General features: G+C 38.0%; 1 protein-coding gene across 8 annotated transcripts in view; it reads right to left on the reverse strand.

Annotated features, from left to right (window-relative positions):
- Nucleotides 1–19626, reverse strand: part of LOC135195615 (uncharacterized) — a 128490-nt gene that overhangs the window by 37018 nt on the left and 71846 nt on the right. For 7 of the 8 annotated variants that reach the window (XM_064221947.1, XM_064221950.1, XM_064221952.1 and 4 more), the window contains 2 exons: nucleotides 18955–19146; nucleotides 5933–8193 (listed from right to left, as the gene is read on the reverse strand). In XM_064221947.1, coding sequence (XP_064078017.1) covers nucleotides 8102–8193; nucleotides 18955–19146 — 284 coding nt within the window. In that variant the 3' untranslated portion in view covers nucleotides 5933–8101. Of the gene's footprint in view, nucleotides 1–5932; nucleotides 8194–18954; nucleotides 19147–19626 lie in introns of those variants that run through there. The other variant, XM_064221948.1, reaches the window with a different exon arrangement.

Consider the following 19626-nt stretch of genomic DNA (forward strand, 5'->3'; position numbering starts at 1 on the left):
ACTACTCGTATAGTAAATAACAAAGTCATCAACATAAAAACTGTTTTTTACACCACCTGGTAAATTTATAGTAATGTCATTGATTGCTAAAGCAAACAATGTATAGCTCAAGAGATTACCTTGAGGGATTCCTTCTTCCAGTTTATAGGTTAATGAGTAGGAATTTTTTACTCTTACTTGAAAAGTTCTGTTTGTTAAAAAGTTCTTAATAAATATTGGTAAGTGACCTCTTAGTCCCTTGGAGTGGAGTTTTTGCATGATGTTATGTTTTCATGTTGTATCGTATGCTTTTTCTATATCAAAAAATATAGCTGTTAATTATTTTTGTTCAAAGCCTTTTTTGATTTGATCTTCTAAATGTGTTAAGGGATCTAGGGTTGATCTGCCAGCTATTGAACCAGATTGTGTTGGTGTTAAAATGGATTCTTTGGTTATTACATACGTTAATCGTGCATTAACCATTTTTTCTAAGATTTTGCATAGGCAACTTGTTAGGGATATCAGTCTATAATTGGATGGATTACTTGCATCCTTTACTAGTTTATTTATTGGAATTATTATGGCATGTTTCCATTTATCAGGAAAGACACGTTTTAACCAGATACTATTATAAAATTTTAATAAAAATGATTTAGCTATAGGAGCTAATTTTTTATCATTTCAAATTATATTTTATTATATCCTGGTGCGGAGGGATGACATGAGTTGATGGCATTATCTAGTTCATCCATGTTGAAAATATAATTATATTCAAGGTCTTCAAGAGTTTCAAAATTGAGTATTATATTTTCTTGTTTTCTGATATTTTGAAAATGTTTATCTAGGCTGCAGTAAGCACTGATGTTTTCAAAATGCTTTCCAATTATATTTGATATTTCATAAGTATCGTGGTATATTTTTCCATTTAAATGTATTGCACTTCTTGGAGGTCTTATATGTTTTCCATTGATTTTCCTTATCTTTTGCCAGATATCCCTTGTGGATGTGTTTGAAGATATGTTTGAGACATATTCCTTCCATGATGCGATTTTTTCAGCTATTACCGATTTTCTAAATTTGGCTGAATATTTGTTATAGTGGTTTAATGTGGTTAATTGTTATGTTTGTTATAACTATTTTGTTTAATATGTTTATATTATAGGGCATTTTGTTGAGTGATTTAAGGCGAGTTTTGAGTCTGTTAAGATTGCGACCCAATAGTATATGTTTTATTTTACTTAAGGTTGTTAAGGTTGGGTTCCACCATGGGACAGGATATTTTGTGGAATGTGATTTGGTTTTTGGAATACTTTTATCTGCAGCATTTATTATGAAGTTTGAGAAGGATTCACATGTAGTATTGTGATCTTCATTGTGGGAATGGTGGTATGTTTCGAGTGTACAGGAAATATTTATCCTAGTTAGCTTTTTGAATATTATATCTTGCAGGTGGCAATATTTTGATATTACTTAAGTAGTTCAGAATGATTTGGAAATGGTCACTTGTGTATGAATCGTCTAGGATGTTCCATTCAGATTTCTCAGCTACATCATTTGAACATAATGAAATGACAATTGAAGAAAAGGTTAGGTGTGTATTTGAAAAATATGTTGGAACTTCACTTTCATTGAGACAACACAGGTTTTGTTTCATTATAGTTTTTTCTACGTTGATTCCAGATGTGTCATTGGGGTTATTAGTATCCCATAATGGATTATGTGCATTAAAATCTCCTACTATAAGTAGGAAATTAATTAATAATAGGGGTTAGTTTTTCCAGACCTCTGAGTCTCAAGTAGACTCTTCTCGGGCTGGTACTATAAGTAGGGGTTCCTGTATATTTATGCTATTAAGTTCAGAAAAATCACTAAAATTTGCATTAAAATTTAGTTGGTTATATAAATTACAAATAGTGATTTTACTTTTGTCAGGCAAACAGTGGACCCTCCCCATATTCGCGGACTCACACATTCGCGGATTTCTCTTGGGAACGTTTCCCCACATTATTTGCGGAAAATTTGTGCATTCACTGTATTTTTCTATGACAAATATCCACAAATTCCTGGTTTTTTTGATGAATTTCATCATAAAATGCACTTTTTGTGATAAAACTATTAAAAAAACCATGCATGAAAATTTTTAGTGGGTTTTTCTTGAGTTTTAACTAACAAAATAGGCTGTTTTCAGCACTTTATAGTACAGTTTAATTGATGTTATTTGATACAGCATAGATGGTATGTCAAAAGGTTCATATGTATAATGCTTTATGAACGTATATGGCTGTGCCTAATTTTCCACCGTCAGTTGGTGAATAACAGGCAATTTTATAGTGTTGGATATTTGTAGGGTTACTTCCTATATGTTGTAGACATATGCACATTAGGTTGTGGTCTCGTATGATTCTTTGTAATTCACCCAGACGTAGTCGGGTTGAGAGACCATTTATATTCCATTGAATGATTTTTATTCCATTATTGGGAGGAATCGGTGTTAAATTCTGTAAATTGATTGCTGATTTTACTTTGCCTCGTAGTTTATATGCATTTGAATTTATTTGTGGTTTTTTAATCGTTGTATTTGTATGTTGGTTATTAGATTCTGCAGTCGTTTGTTTTTCATAATTGAATATTAATGAGTATTTTTTATTTTATAATTTCCTTTTTGTATTTTAAGGATTCAGAACATAATTCGTTCTCATGTTGGTGTGTTAAAGGGCACCTCCTTAATTTAGTAAAATTGTCTATACAATTTCGTACTGTGTCCTCTGTCTTGGTAGTTAGTTGGTTATATGTACTTACAAAGCATTTATTACAACCACAAGACGAAGCATGTTTGGTAATGTTAATTATTGGTTCAGAAGTATTTGGTCTAGCTTTAGAAATTTCTGGTTTTGTAATTCTATTGGTCCTTTTCTGTAGTGATAAGGACTATTGGTTTGAGGGATTATTTGTTTTGTTGTTGTTAATGGAATATTTGGGTCTTGTGGATGGTTGGGGGGTGATAGTTATATTATTTTGGTTTGGTTTAATGGTAGATTTTCATTAGTATTATTTGATGGGAATTGTAAAGTGTGATTAATTGTTTCTTTACTGTCCAGATGTTGGCTGTTTGATTGAGATTGAGGGTAATTGTGTATTTCCACTTGTGATGAGGTTAGTATAACCTTTTTTAAACTGTTCTCCTGGTGCAGTTGGAGTTTCTTTCCCTTAGGTGGGGTTCGTTCCAGTATTCTTTTCTTTTTGTTAGTTCGATTATTATCATTTAACTCCTCTTCCATTGGAAGTTCTTTTCCATGGATACCTGAATCATCTATGTTAGTGGTGGCATTGGTTGTTGTAATATTACTTTTATTTTGGGTTTCAGTATTATTGGTATGAAATTTAGTTTCTGTTTATATTATCTTGTTTGTTATTGTGCTGCTTGATGTCTTGATTTTTAGTCACATTTGAAAAGGTAGGGGTTTTGGATGGATTATTAACTCCTCTTACTTTTAGCTCAAGTCTGGCTTTCATGACTGACATTCCTGTCCTATTTATTAACAACTGAAGTTCTGTGTTATATTGGTAAAATGAGCATTCTTTAGATTTTGCATGATGGGCTAGTCCACAATTAATACATTTTGGTTGATTACAGTTCCAATTACTGGTATGGTTATCTGATGTGCAGACAGCACATATTGCCTTATTACGGCATTTTTTGTGTGTGTCCATACCTTGAGCAGTGTGTACATTATAGTGATTTTGGAACGAAAGGACGAACTTCTCTATTTTGTCCAAGAATTTTTATTTTAAATGGTAGGTCTTGGCCTGTAAATTTTATTTTGGCAATGTTGATATTTTTATTTTTGTCTTTCCTACTTGAAATTGAGTATATTTCTAAATCGTGGATATTGTTATATCTCAATTTTAAGGAGTCTAGCAGTGGTTGTTTTGAAGGAAGCTCCTGTTCGCTATTGGGTAGGATGACTGTACCTGTACTTAATTCAATGTTTCGTGGCTTGTAATTGTTACTTTTATATTATTTATTTCTGTTAAACTTAAAAAGGCAGTGGACTGCTTTTTATTGGTTACTTGGATAAGCCATTCATTGTCCTTGATGTGTCTGCATTCCATGTCTTGTGTTGGATATATGTTAAGTAATTTGTTTTCTGGTATCGCTGCTGAGATTTTGTTGTCAGCTTTGAGGACTAGAAATCTTGACCAGTTATCTGGTCCAAAGAGGTCATCAAAATGTACCAATGTGGGATTAAGTCGGTAATTTTTGTTTCTTTTTGGTCCTTGTTTTATATATGTTGCTTGTCTATTATGATTTTTATATTTTTCTGTATTGTTGGGAGGATTATTTGTCTCTAATTCAGAATTACTGTTCATCATATATGGTTCCATTGTTACGATATTGGAGTTTACCAATATATTTTTGTTTGTTTCTTTTTTATTTATGCACCCTATTTGGTTTTCTGGCTCTGCTGCTTTACTTGGAACAGGGTGTTTCTTTGTATCATTTATAGTACTTTCACTACTTGTGGCAGTACCAAGGAAATTCAGGAGTGACGTGCCAATAGTCATCAACTGTGCCGGAGTTTTTCTATCATGGTGCCCAGGGGTACTCAAATAATTCATTTCAGTATTCATAAATTTGAGATGAGATTTAAAAAAAAATCTTGAAAAGATATCATTGGCCCTTTGCGAAGTTAAATCTTCTGCCAATGGCACAAGTGAGAAAGGACTCCCAAATCCTACCCTACCCCAGAAAGGGGATGGCATAACATTAGTATGGCCCAAATGTAAGCAGAACCCGCTTGCTAGGACTAAGAGTATTACGATAATACAATTATCCCCATCCTAATCACATTATGGGCAAACTGGATAAAATGCCGAGAACCAGGCCCCCCTGGAATCCGTGGTCCAGCTCCACAGAATAGTTCCACCTGATAACCAGGTCCGAACATTGTCAGGTAGACAATGGTTCTACCACAGTTCTCACTATTTAGCTTCAGATTTAACTCCACGTTAAGCCATGATATGTTTTCTAATTTATTTGCTTTCAAAATTTTGCCAAAAATGGAAAAGTCCACAGAAGTTACCTCAAAAATATATAATGTCATATGGGACTCTTGGGTTCGAACCTGGGAAGAGATTCCTGAGGTTCGAGAGCCCCCTCACCACGTCAAGGTGGTCCCATAATGAGGGGGAGCAGTGTCAAAACATGGACTGTACTCAATACGTACTGCTCAGAACTCCAAGATGTTACATCTGTCAATACTCCAATGAAGCTGCCAACAAAACATTCGCAGGAAGGAGAGAAATGTAAGACTCAGTGGTTATCAATGGCCGAGTAATCCTAATATCTTTCAACCTCCCTCCACTGCTCCCAAACCTCTCCACTGTAAAGGAGACCAGCCAGTCTGCACTCTCCGATCTCCAATGCAGAACAAAATTGGTTACAATCACTAAAGACATTGCTATGCTAAACACCCTTATGTGCTTCACATCATTGGATGTTCTTTTCTTCTTCAAATCCATGTTGAACAAAAATTCAAATTAATGTCAAACCAAAAAAAAAAAAAACACCATACATACAGTAAAAAATATAAAAGTTTCAACTTGATGGTCCATCAGAGCACAGCAAGGTGTCTTGACTACAGCTCAAAAAATTGGTTGATGACAGCAGATGAGTAGAGGTTCCTCAAATTCAACTATCCACAACCAGTTATATACTAATTACTAAGTTTTAACAACCCATTCCAGCTCATAATGAAGAATACTCATAAGTAAAAGGCAAAGGTTTGTATGTATTCCCACAAAAACAGTCCATCATAATAATGTAGCAGATCAGTAAATTAGTTTGATAAGTTGAAGGGTTAAGCCAATGGCTTGTTGTGAAACAAATATAATTATTAATACCAAAGTCTACTTCACCTAAATGTGGATTGAGCATCATTATACACTTGCATAAGCGCAAACATATGCTTGTATTAGGGATCCTTTCATGTATACATAATCATCATACAATGTCAACATAAGTAACACTTGTGTCATTTTATTACAAACAGCTTAAAACAATTAACTTGAATAAAACCATTATAGCAGCACACATTTTGAAATACCATACAATCCATATTTCATGAATATTCACAATGTGAGGAATTGCAATAAATATATAATAAATTATAAAGATGTGCACACATACTATATACAGATACATTTTTATATGAAAAGCAATATCCCTTAATAGGGCAAGGTTACAGAGAAAAATCAAGACCAGCCACAGTCATATTCATACTTTACTTGCTGAATCAATGATGAATCTTCTGCACCACCAGCCAATTTATACACCTATCAACAACACATCAAACTTATCAACATATCAAACTTCTATCAAGACCTAGCCCATTCATCTATCTAGCACTTTCACTGTCTCATTCTCCTCCCCTGACCCCAGCTGCCAAATTATGCACACTTTCTGTCAACCTACTGTCTTTGAAATTCCCTACAAATGACCAAACCCCCTCAAAACATATTTACTTATTCCTACTTTTACCACAAATATTTTTTCACCACTTCCTCACATATCTCACCTTTCAATTTTCTTAATTCAAAGATACAATACAAATAAATAATCTTAACAGCTTCAACCATTTTATTATTTGCTTTCAACAAGCACACTACTTCCACACAACAGAGTTAGCTCTACATTCCTTTCATACATTTGAACTTTGCCTTTACAATACACTCTACTCTTCCAAATATGCATACACCCTGCTGCATTCTTGATTCTAACCTACTTTATCATTCACCTCTCTGCTCATCCTGCCATCATCAATTACATTTATTCCCAAATACCTGTACAAATCAACTGCTCTTACACTCTTCATTATCGAAATGCACTGCTCCCATTTCCTGGTTTCCATTTACCATCATAAAATTAATCCTTCTTTCAACTTTCTCTTCTCAAGAAGTTTCCAACTATTTCACTAATTTCTGCTTTTCCCTTCATTATTCCCCATCAAGATTAGGTAAACATCATGACCCCATTTCTTACACTTGAAATCTGAATCTGTATTTCTCTGTCCTCTTAAACTGTATATCACTCCATCTATGGAGGCCCAACACAAACTGATCTTGGACCCACTTCTATACCAAAGAGGAAACACTTACATTATATCCTTACCCATACTTTACCTCAATCACAAAGTTCCACTCAACATATTACCATCTACTAAACACATCCTCACATAAAGCTTTTAACAATAGCTTGTATTTTTCACGTAACTCACGTAACTGTTTCATAATAAAAAAACAAAATTTAAATAAAACACACACACACAGGCACACAACCTCTCCACAGTATAAACTAATAACACGCTTCCTTAAATCTTCCTGTTCGATGAATTACTTTTATTTATAAAAAATATACTCACAACCATATATACATACAGTGGTCCCCCCGTATTCGCGGGGGATGCGTACCAGATCCCCCCGTGAATAGTTAGAACCCGCGAATGTTTGGAACCCCTATAAAAATGCTAAAAATAGCCTATTTTGTTAGTTAAAACTCAAGAAAAACCCACTAAAAATTTTCCTACATGGTTTTTTTAATAGCTTTATCACAAAAAGTGCATTTTATGATAAAATTCATAAAAAAAACCAAGAATTTGTGGATATTTATCATATAAAATTACCGCGAATGCGCAAATTTTCCGCGAATAATGCAGGGAAACGTTCCCGAGTGAAATCCGCGAATGTGTGAGTCCACGAATCTGGAGAACGCGAATACGGGGGGTCCACTGTACTGCACTTTAAGCTAATAAATATTTACATATGAAGGCATTTTATAACAACTTACCCATTCATTTCATATATCTTAGCAACAAATGCTTAACTGCTTAAAAATAGACAAGTACAGGTGCACATAGACAGGCTCAAAGAATTTTGTTTTCAAAATTCTAAGTAAATATTCATCTTGACTAGAATGTTACTGCAAATGTTTAAACACAAAAACTTTTGCAAAAGTTTTCTTTTTACAACTGATTATACATATCGAAGTGGCCATAACATTGTTTGAGGTTCGCATCCTTTTTGCTCAGTTCTAGTCTAACCTCGGTCTACATCTATGTATATTCTATGCCCGGTTTTCGACTCTTGCCTTCACTCTGCTTTCAGCATACTTTGCATATGTATACATTATTCCACCAGCTGTGTTCAGACAAATCCCTGGAATTTTAATGAGATTAATGTATTTATATAATTTTATGGAAATGAATAGAGTATATTAGCATTGATAAACAAACCAAAGGCATCCATAAAATGTTCAGAGAAAAGGAATATTAAATGTTGCTCATCTAGGACAAAAAATAATTGTCCTGTATTATTATTACAATTGAACCTCTTAAAACCAGCATCCCGTGGTACGGGAACTGTGGTTCGGCTTGATTTTGAATAAGCTGCCATTTCATTGAGCAGCTACGAGGGTGGCACCATGTATTATTTAAAACTTTCTGACTGGACCCAACAGCATAAAATTGTCATATCTCTTTTGTGTTTATGAAAATAATTGATGGTAATGAAAATGTGTGAATTCAAATCTGTTTTCGATATAAACTTAAGTGAAGAAATATATCTTTTTAAATATTGCGCTTAAGAGGGTTATACCAAGGCAAAACATTAAATCAAAACAATGACATATTTGGCAACGCACAAATTCTTTACTCGTGACCTCTCGAAAGACTTGTCATCCAGGTAGTCCCCGGTTATCAGCGAGGGTTCCATTCCAATGGCTTGATAAGCGAAAATTGCTGATAACCACCGATTTTTGGCGCCGATAACCGGTTAATGGCACCTTTGTTAGGTCTGTATTGGTGCCAATATTCTATTATCAAAGCCAATAACCAGATATCGGCACATTTTGGCAATTTTCAGCGCTAAACAAACGCCATAAAACTGAATTGCCGATAACCAGGGACTGCCTATAGGTGATACGGTTTTGATAATTTCTTTTGTATAGCTGTATATTTACCAATTCGATATACCACCCATGATATCAGATGATGCTAGAGATAAGAAGTTCAAGAATATATGATTATCTACTTATGCTAGAATATTTTTCTTTCATTAGCGAATAGTTTACTATCCACTTCAGGGACAGCAAGTCATTGCTTTTCTCAGATCTCTCTCAATCTAATTATTTGATAAAAATAACACTTTGACATCATGTATGAACATCATGTATGAGACACCTACTGCTAATGTTTTTAACCCTCTTACTCTGATTGGACGTATTATACGTCTAGATAAATTGTCTGTCGGGTGCCGATTGGACGTATCGTACGTCGACATAGAAAAGTTTTTTTAAAAATTTGCGGAAAAATACTTAAAGGCCTACCAGCCGAAAACTTTTGAATCGCGCGCCTTGGGGGATGCTGGGATTTCATGGATCAAGGAGTTGTTTTGTTTAGAAGCGTGACCCAAGTGCGCATGCGCGAAATCCCTCCTTCTCGCATCAGCCAGCATCAGCGACGCGTCGTCCGAGAGCGATCTTTTGCAGCAATCGTGTTTTGCCGAACTTGTGCGCGAGTTTGAATATTTGTGGTGCTACAGGACGTTCATAGAGATGTCTCAACGACGTACAGAACGCGAAAGGCGCGTTTTACCTGTCGGAAGGATATCGTGTGAGACGTATTTTGGACTTGGATGCTGGCGAGGGACCCAGCAACCAAGATGACCTCGCGCCTCAATGCCGTTCTGTGCGGCCACGTATGGATGAAAGTGCTCTAGGATCACAACGTGTGTCTCGTGTGCCTTTAGTAACCCCTAGGAAGCATCAGGGTGTCCTTAGGGGCATTTGTAGGTATTTGGGAGGCCTCCAACCAAGGGACATTGATGCATACTTATCGGAGCTCGATCGGGAGTATGTTGCAAGTCCTCATTTTGATGGCGGTTGGTCATCTAGTGATGAGGACATCACTCCCGATGTCAGTGATGATGAATATTTGCCCCCAATGTCCGTTCGAGGCTCACATCCCGAAAGTGAGCTCGAATTTAGTGGTTTTAGTGCCTATGAGGGGGAATCTGAGGAGGGGGAATCTGCGGAGGGGGAGGATGAGGATATAGGGTCTAGTTTTGTCGCCGATAACGATACGGAAAGCGAGGGCCTAAGTGAGGGAGATGGGCCAGTGGGGGGGTTTCGTGTGCGAAATCGTGCCCACGCCCGTGCCGTAGAAGGTCGGAGCGTCATGCCAGCCAAGCTGAAGGTTGGTCGTCCGAGAGCGACGAAGGGTGGATGGAGGACCCCACCCCACCTAACATGCACCCATTCACGGCAACACCTGGGCTCACCGTACCTGTTCCTCTCACTGCTCTGGGGTACATTCAGCTGTTCCTTACGCGGGAATTGCTGGAGTACCTGGTAGCAGAGACGGCGGACTACGCTTGGTACTGCCGTGATGAACTCCGCACGACATTGTCGTATCGCTGGCGGGGCTGCAACCTCACCGACATGGCGCATTTTGTGGGGCTCCACATTTATTTTGGATTGATGCCTGCTGCCGACGTCAGGCAATATTGGAGGCAGAATTTTTTTTTAAGTACGCCCAATGTGCCCGACGTTATGCCCCATGATACTTTCCTGGCGTTGGACAGGTATTTCAACGCCTTCAACCGAAGGGCCATACCCCGGAATAACTCCGATCGCCTCATCATAGTCCGCCCAGTGTTGGAATACATTCGTGAACGGTGCAAAATTCTCGTGGTTCCTGGAAAGAACCTTTCTTTGGATGAGGGATGATGCCTTACAAAGGACGTCTAAGCCTTATGAGGTGCACTGAACAAAGTTTCATTCTGGGACATACCCATATCAGGCAGCGAAGCTACCTGTAAGGCTTCTACATCAGAAGCCCGAGAGACCTCCCAGAAGCCCATAGGAGGCCCATCGGGAGGGGACAAAGGAGCCTTCTTGGATGAAGGCGGAGATGCTGAATGTACTTCAAACTCAGATGGGGATAGCTGAAGCTTTGGCTTTGAAGTTGGCATCCTAGATTGATCTTTTTTATTCGATTTTCCAATTTTCACTACATCACTATATTGAGGTCTTGGGAACAAAAGTCTTTTTGCCTGGCCAATACTTGGATGTTCAGCATGAGCTTTCTCTATGGCTGCCACTTCATTTTTAAATGACTCACATTCCTTATGCCTTGCATTATGATTTCCCTTAGTCTTAACATGCCATTTGCAAGAGAAACTTGATAAGAGTTTCCAGTACACAGTAATTCAGATAGATTTTTGCGCTGCTATAAGATTTAGTAAATCACATGGCACTTAATTGCAAACTTCAGAATCTTGGAGTGGTTGGATATGTTTTAGGATTACTTCAAGATTTCCTTACAGGCAGGCAGCAGCAAATTGCTGTTGATGGAATCTTTAGCAAACCACGACTTCTTGTGTCTGGAGTTCCAGAGTGGTGTTTATGGTCCACTGTTATTTTTTGTGTATAATGTCACCACTATATTTACGAACATTCATGTTACAAGCATTCAGATATGAAGAGAAAGGATCACAAGTTAAAACTGTGTTCCCAATTTAACTCATTCTTTGATGATTCCCCATTTTTTATATTTCCTCTCTCCATAGAAAACATTTAGCATGCATTTTGGTCAAGGATGGCAGTGTGTATTGTTTACTTCATGGCTTCCAATGCTCCAGTGGAATTCTCTGCAAGTAGGCAGTCCTTGGTTATCAGCGGGGTGTGCCGATACGCAAAAACTGCCATTAAACGAAACTCAGTGATTTATGGTGCCACAACGGTGCTTATGGCGCTGATAACCAGTTATCAGCACTATAAGCACCCTTAAGAACCTTATAGCGCCAATAACCGGAACCCATCCCAATGTGGGGCCATAAATTGCCAAGTGTATGGCATTAGACAAGCGCCATAAAACCAGATTGCCGATAACCGAGTCCGCCAATAACCAGGGACTGCCTTACAAAACTCATTCAAAGTATGGAAAAATTCTAAATTTTGAATGTTGCATAAATCTAAATTTTATTTTCTTGTTTTTACCTTTCTACCATCTAAAGTAATACTTTATAATACTACATGATTTAAAAATACATCTACAAAAATTATGCACTAGCCTACATATTAAAAACCAACTTCTGAATAATTGAAGATATGAATTGCGGTCTGAAATGTAACTAGTTTGTAAGTTGGGTAATGACTGTACAAGTGATATGGCTGTTGGCCTGGAAAACAATATTGCTCAGTATGCCAATAATGCAACATTTGTGGATGTAGTGAAGTTTCCAATTATAGAAAAACTAAGCTTGCCTCCGACTTAATCGGGACATGGACCAGATCAGTGAATGTAGTCAGTGTGGTATAAGGCTAAACTCCAGTGAAACGAAAACTATTAATTAGAGGCTATAGTACAGATTTTCCACCCCATCCCACCCTTCAGGCAAGTGGGACTCTGCTGAATGAGTCTGAAGCTTTAAATATTCTAGGTGTAACTTTTGACTTACATATGTACTACTTTTGAGAAACATCTAATGAAATTCAGCAAATACTGCATGAAAGTTTGGTACTGTTCACAATGCCTCATATATTTATGTGATAAAATCAATGCAACCTATTATATGTGATTTATCCTTCCTTTACTAAAATACTGTTCTCCAGTGTGGATGTTTGCTTCTGCCAGAGATATATTTATAATTCTTTTAGATACAGTGGTCATGGTGGTATTATTGTTTCCTAATACGTATAGTATTAGCCAGTCATGACTTGGACCATTGGTGGATGGTATCGTTTGTCAATTTTTCACAATTTTTATTTAAACATATCTTTCACATGCACAATTGATCTCTGGTCCCCTTTTTCTGCTAAGAGCAACCATATTTGCTGAACAGCGGTACCAATGTGCATTAAATGTACCTCCTATCAAACTTCTAAGTTCAAGAGGTCCTTTACTCCTCATGCCATTGGACTATAAAAGTCTCCCTGAGAATGTTGTGCAATGGAATTTCAAAAGTTCATGCAAAGATGCCATGCAATACTACCCGAATACATTGCTCATCGTATTTTAATAATTTATTAACATTTTATTTATTTATTTATTTGCTAACTTGTAAATTTAACGGTTTTGCTAATAACTGATCTTTTCTGTATCTCCCAATACCTTCTGATACTTCTTTTGAATGAACACCATATTTTTTGGTAGCTTGAATTCCAAGCCAGTAACCCCATTGAGCTTGTTCAACATGAAATGATTTATCTTCTGAATATTAATAGTAATAACAAATTTTTAATCAATTTGTATTTTTCATAGCTAACAAACCTGAGGTCTAAACAATAGGATAAATGTTCTAGCACCATATGGAAACCAGTTAAAAACAATCAAAGATTGTCATGAAAGGAATCTGTGGTATCTGGCAACTCAGACGTAGACAAGGTGGAGCGTGTTCATCAACCACGCATGAACCTTGTGATGCATTTAGTCTTTCTTCCAACCCAGGATTAGCAGAGGGGCAGCTAAAGGTGGGCAATTAACGTTAAGACCTCAGGTTTGTTAGCTATGAAAAATATAAACTGGTTAAAAATTTGTTATTTGTTCATATGCGGAAGAAACCTTCGTTCTTAACAATAGGATGGACTCATACTTGGACGGAGGTACGAGAATTCTGAACTGACTGGAGGTTCAGCACATCTGACCACCCTTCCCAGAAGCGAGAGTCCTAAAGAAGGGGGGTCCAAGCCCGTGAGAGAATAGATATATGGGTATCTAAAACCTCAGCCCACTGGGATCAAACACAATGATACATATCCAGATTCATGGATGATAAGAACTCCATCTGTTTAAGCAACAAACCATGTACACCACAAGGGGTTTATCACCACTTATCCCTCCCCTTGCCTGGAGAGAGGAGTAAATGCTACCACAAAGCAACTTTGTATATTGTATGGAATACAAACAAAATAAATGCAACACAGTATGGCCACTTTACCCACCTGTATCAGACCAGTTCCAGGTTATGATGTGTTTATTCTTCAACCTGCCTGTAGGAATGAAGAACAGAAAAAGGGCACTGGATGAGTTACACTTGTTGGGCAGCCACTAACGGACCCAAGTAAAAAGTGTCCAAGAACCTGTGAGCAATCTCCTTCAGGTAAAAGGAAGTAAAAGTGGTCTGCCAAAGCCAGGAACCAGCATTCAAAATCCGATGAACAGATAAGTTCTTCATAAAAGCTAGAGAGGAACCCATTCCTCTGATGTCATGTGCTCTTGCATGCACAGTATCTGTGACAGAACTTGAAGGTGAGAAGTAGGCATATCTAATTACCTCATGAAGCCAGAATTAAATTGTATTCTTGGACACTTCTTTCTTGGCTCGGACTGTGCTAACAAAAAGTCTACGACACCTAGGCCTTAGGTGACAAGTTCTTTTCAGATAGCTCTGACGGGACAAAGCAATAACTCTTGAGGATCGTTGTCAACAAACTCATTCAGGAAAGGAATTAACAATAAAGTAAATCTGTTATCATGGGCTGAGGGATTTTGAGCCTTAGTCACAAATTCCAGGACAAACTCGAAGGTCACAGACCTACAAACCCTGGTGTGCTTGACATCATAATCTAGGCCATGAAACTCCCCATCTCTCTTTGAGGAAGCCAAGGCCCAACAGGAAAACTGTCTTGAAAGTCAGTTCCCTGTCTGATATTCCGTAGTGGTTCGAATGGAGCCCAAGTGAGAACTCAGAACCAGAGTTAGATCCAACATAAGAGGTTTGAGTGCTCTAGGTGAACAGGAGTGCTCAGAACTCCTGTAGCCTTTGATAGCAGAGATGGAAAGGCTTTTCTCATTCCAGAGGAAAAAAAATCTGCTATCCACTAAACAGAAGTTCCGAGTGGAGAGAAACCCTGTTGACAAGCTGCTCTGCAAGAAAAGCCTCTCGCTCGCAAGAGATACTTGACAGTCTCCAGCCGTGAAGTGATAGGAACCCTACTGACTGGTAGTACCTCTCCATATACAGCTGGCAGAGAAGGTTGTGCCAAGGGGGAATTTCTCTCAGAACTGCTAACAAAAGAGACAGAAGGTCTGGGAACCACTCTGTCTGGGGCCACAGAAGTGCTACCAAGGTCATCCTGAGATTCCTGGAACTCATTAATCTGTTCAGAACTTGACAAATCAGGCAAAACAGGGGGAAGGCATACACCTCTAGATTGTCCCAAGGGTGCTGAAGGGCATCCTCTGCCATAGCAAAAGGATCCTGGACCACCAAGCAGTAGACCTCTAGTTTCCTGTTGAAGATCATGGCTAAGGTCTAACATATGTCTTCCCCATAGGAGAAACAGCCTGTCCGCTATGACCTGATGCTGAGACCACGGGGAACTAGCAAAAGGATCCTGGACCACCAAGCAGTAGACCTCTAGTTTCCTGTAGAAGATCATGGCTAAGGTCTAACATATGTCTTCCCCATAGGAGAAACAGCCTGTCCGCTATGACCTGATGCTGAGACCACGGGGAACTAGACTCTGTCAACAACTTAGCTTGTCAGCCACCACATTTCTCCTGCCCGGAATGTACCTGGCCATGAGCTCCATCGAGTTGTCGATCATCCACTGGTGTACCTCGACTGTCAACGAGTGGCACTGGTGAGACACCACCACCCCGTTTGTTTTCATACACTACCACCGTGGTGTTGTCCAACGTCCAATATTAGAATACCAAGAGTGCCCCTCCACCCTTTCTTGAAACACCCGTAGCTCCAGGAAACCTGTCTTCGACTCCAAAACAATGTGAAGCAACTTTTCTTCTGCACTCCATACTCCCGAGGCTAGGAGCTCTTCGAGATAAGCACCCCAACCTTCGAGTGAAGTATCCGAAAACAGGAGCAGATCTAGAAGGGGTGAATGTAGAGGAACTCCCACTTAAGGTTCTGGTCACCCAACCACCACTGTAATTTAGTTCTTACCTCTGCCAAAAGAGGTATCTGTAGCTGAGGGGAATCTCCTGCTGGGGACCAAAACTCCTTTAGTCTCCAATGCAGAGAGCAAATGTGGAGATGTCTATGAGGGACCAGCTTCTCGAGAGATAACAAGATGCAGAGAAGAACTTGCCACTGGAGAGCTGGTTGCTCGTTCTTTGAAAGGAAGGAGAGAGTGACAGTCCTGAATTTCTGCAACCTCTGGTCCAACAGAAAAACCCTTGATGATGCTGTTTCTATTACTATCCCCAGGTAAAGAATCCTGTTACCATGATGTCTAGACTGACAAAACTGGAGAAGACGGTCACTGTCCCGAACCAGTTTCTCTCTGGAACTTGCTAAGACTAGTTAATCGTTGAGATACCTCAACAGGCAAAACCCTTGAGGATGAGTCCACGTCAACACTAGAGTAAATACCCTTGTGAACGCTTGAAGAGCTGTAGTCAAGCCGAAGAAAAGGACCTTGAACTGGAACAACTGCTCCCCAAGGCTGAAGCGGAGAAATTTCCTGGACAAAGGTTAATTGGAATCTGAAAAGTAAGCGTACTCCAAGTCTATTGACAGCATGAAGTTGTTCACCCTCACGGCTGCCAAAACTGTCAAGGGTGTCTCCATTCTGAATCTTGTCTTCTTGATAAAGTGATTCAGCGTGGAAAGATATGTCATGGTCTCCAATCACCCATAGCCTTTGGGACCAGGATGATTCAACTGTAGAACCCCAGGGAAGGGCAATGCACTTTTTCCACCATGCCCTGGTCCATCATCTTTGACACTTCCTCCTGGAGAGCTAGAGGCTTCAGAAAGCCCTGAGCATATGTCAGGTTGAGAAGGAGATGATTAAAGACAGGGGGAGGAAAGTCAAAAGGTAGTTGATAACCCCCCTCCCCAAAAGAAGGACATCTACTACCCACTTCTCCACTTCAAGGAATTGCCATTTGACCCAACAAGCAGGGAGTGGTGCCCTCTCTATTGGCGACCTGACCTGCTCCTTCCTCTAGCTTGTACAGGTAAAAATGAAAACTGTTGATAGTATGATGATTAACACATCATACACACTTTTAGTCTGTGGCTGTTGTGTATAGCTTTTCTGCAATCAAAGGGATCTTTATCTGTTTTTTGTTCAAGGACTTACAATCAGGATGTCAGAATCCTTTCTTTACAATAACCACATACAAGTGAATATTCTATACAACATTTCAGTTTCCAAGTAAAGTAAAATATTTTCATCCTAATTAAAATTGCTCATTCTGGCTTAAGTAGTGTTCATTTTTCAAGTACTAGTATTTTCTTCTTAAATTTGCTTATTCTATTTATACCACAAACTTTTTTCTTTCATTGTTCTATGCATTACAGTAATAACTGCTATACATGAATAGTTGTTAGAAATAATGTTCTTTGAAAAGTTTTTCCAAAGTTTTTCCTCATCTAATTTTCAATACAATTTTAGCATTAAGCTATGCCATGGATTAATTTTTATGCTTTAGGTAACAAAAAAGCACAAATATATTGCAGTCTTGTTCCTAAATCTACCTCTGAGAACTTAATGGATAACCTTCTGGAAAGAAGAATGCTGTCCATATTGGTGTGGAACCTGTGGAAGACCGTCATCAAAGTTGTCCAGTCACCAAGATTGTCCCAAGGATAAAGAATCCATCTACCAACTGCTGGATCTGGCAATGCTGGGCAACACTCCAGTAGCTTGTGATTCAAACTTATTGCAAATAGGTCTACGTATTACTAGCATTCTCTATAAATGTTAAAGTGCTCTGCAGACTTGAGAGTTCAGAAAACACTCAATAGTAGTAGTAGACTTTACCTGCTGAGCCAATCCCTTTCACTTCCACCTACAAAAATTTTCCAAACTTCAAACAACACCAGCTCTTTGAATGGTTTTCCTACCAAGTACCGAGAAAATGTTTAAAGGCCAATGAGGACAGGCTTTAAATTGAGGAAACTGATTTGTCACCCATAATGCAAAGTTCTGGACTGAAACCACTGGAGCAAGGACAACAATCTCCTGATCCAGACCTCTGTCAGACAAACTATCTTTTTTTAGGATTAGCATACCAGGTGTAGCTAAAACTGAAGGTAGCATATCCAACTTATTGTAATTCACATTAAGTCAGAGGTGTACATAAACCTGATACAAGAATGTTAAATGTAGTTTTAATATTGTTGCTGGAATGCCATCATTGAGATATTTTTCAAATCTTAACCAATACAATTCATCCATTGTCACCTGTGCTGAAGTTAAACTGAAGAATACAGAACACTTGCCAGGCTAAAATGCAGTCTCAAAGTTGGTGTACTTTCCTTCCGAAAAAAAGTGAGGTATATCTTTGTAATTAGCTGAATAAGGGTGTGAAATTATGAAATGTCAAGGTTCCCCAAATACTACCAAAACTGAGTTTCTACAGTGAAAAAAATCTAAGTAAAGTACTTGCATATAGTAGTAACCTTTGCAGTCCCTGATTCAGTAATTGCAATGTCCCCACTAACTGCATAATTGCAGAATCTACATCTTCACCACTTACTGAAAGTACTTCGAATGTAAAAGTGGTGAAAGAAATGATGATTATGTAGTACTGAAATAATAAGAATCAGATTAGTCACATGCAGAAGCAATGATCTCCATTAATGCAAATAACTGGGGAATGAGCTTGAGAGCTATTTACTGTACTGCAGACACATAAAAAGTCAGGTTACTGACTAAGACACATCTGAGGATTCACAGGGAGTATGTGGTTAGATTTCCTTCATCTGTATACCACAAAAGCCTGGCGAATCTTGGTACATCACAGGATTGTGATAAAAGCAAATGACATTATGTTTAACAGGTTTAAAATGAAACAAATGAAAATAAATGCTCCAAGGTAGCAGACTTGACCATTTGAGTCTACAGCCATAACAGTATACATACAGGAAAAATACTGCTACAATAATTACTTATATATGAGACAGCATTTCACCTAAAATACTGAAACTAAAAACTAGTCATACCTGCAATATTAATGGGGTTAAATATGACTCCACCAAACGTGAAAAAACCAATTAAGGTTTGTAGCACTGACTTCACCACCCCAGTAACTGCCGTAGTGACGGCAGAGTTCAATATGGTACACAAGAACAGGGAAAAATTCAAAGCGAGTCCCAGCACTATCAACAATACAAATAAGCAGAGGAATCCAAGATCTGAAAAAATACCAAAAGTATTAGCTAGACACAAATAACTACAAGATTTAACTAGTATGTACTGAATTACTATAATTCTATACAAGTAATAAAGGTTCGTTACCCTTTATAAAGCCAGCAATCTATCCTTATTAAAACAAATTTTTATGTTCCTAACTTTAAACATAATATTTTACTTATGTATTACTGCTCAAAACCTGACTACCTAGATTTTCTTTTAAGAATACCAATGTTATGTAATTTATTCTAAAGGGTCCACAATAATAAAAAAGTTATAAGTTCGTGTATCACAAACTTTAAACATTTTTATTATTGTGGACCCCTTACAATATTGTATAAACTCTTGTGATAGAAAGTTTTTCCCAATTATGTACTTTCTTGGATAAGTATTCAGGACACAAAAAGAAGCCCTTAAATCACAATGGCAGCTGGCACAATTTCGAACCCCCTTGGGTAAAGATACATGTCAGGTGCTATAAG

Source organism: Macrobrachium nipponense, chromosome 16 (assembly GCF_015104395.2).
Source record: "Macrobrachium nipponense isolate FS-2020 chromosome 16, ASM1510439v2, whole genome shotgun sequence".
Lineage (NCBI taxonomy): Eukaryota > Metazoa > Arthropoda > Malacostraca > Decapoda > Palaemonidae > Macrobrachium > Macrobrachium nipponense.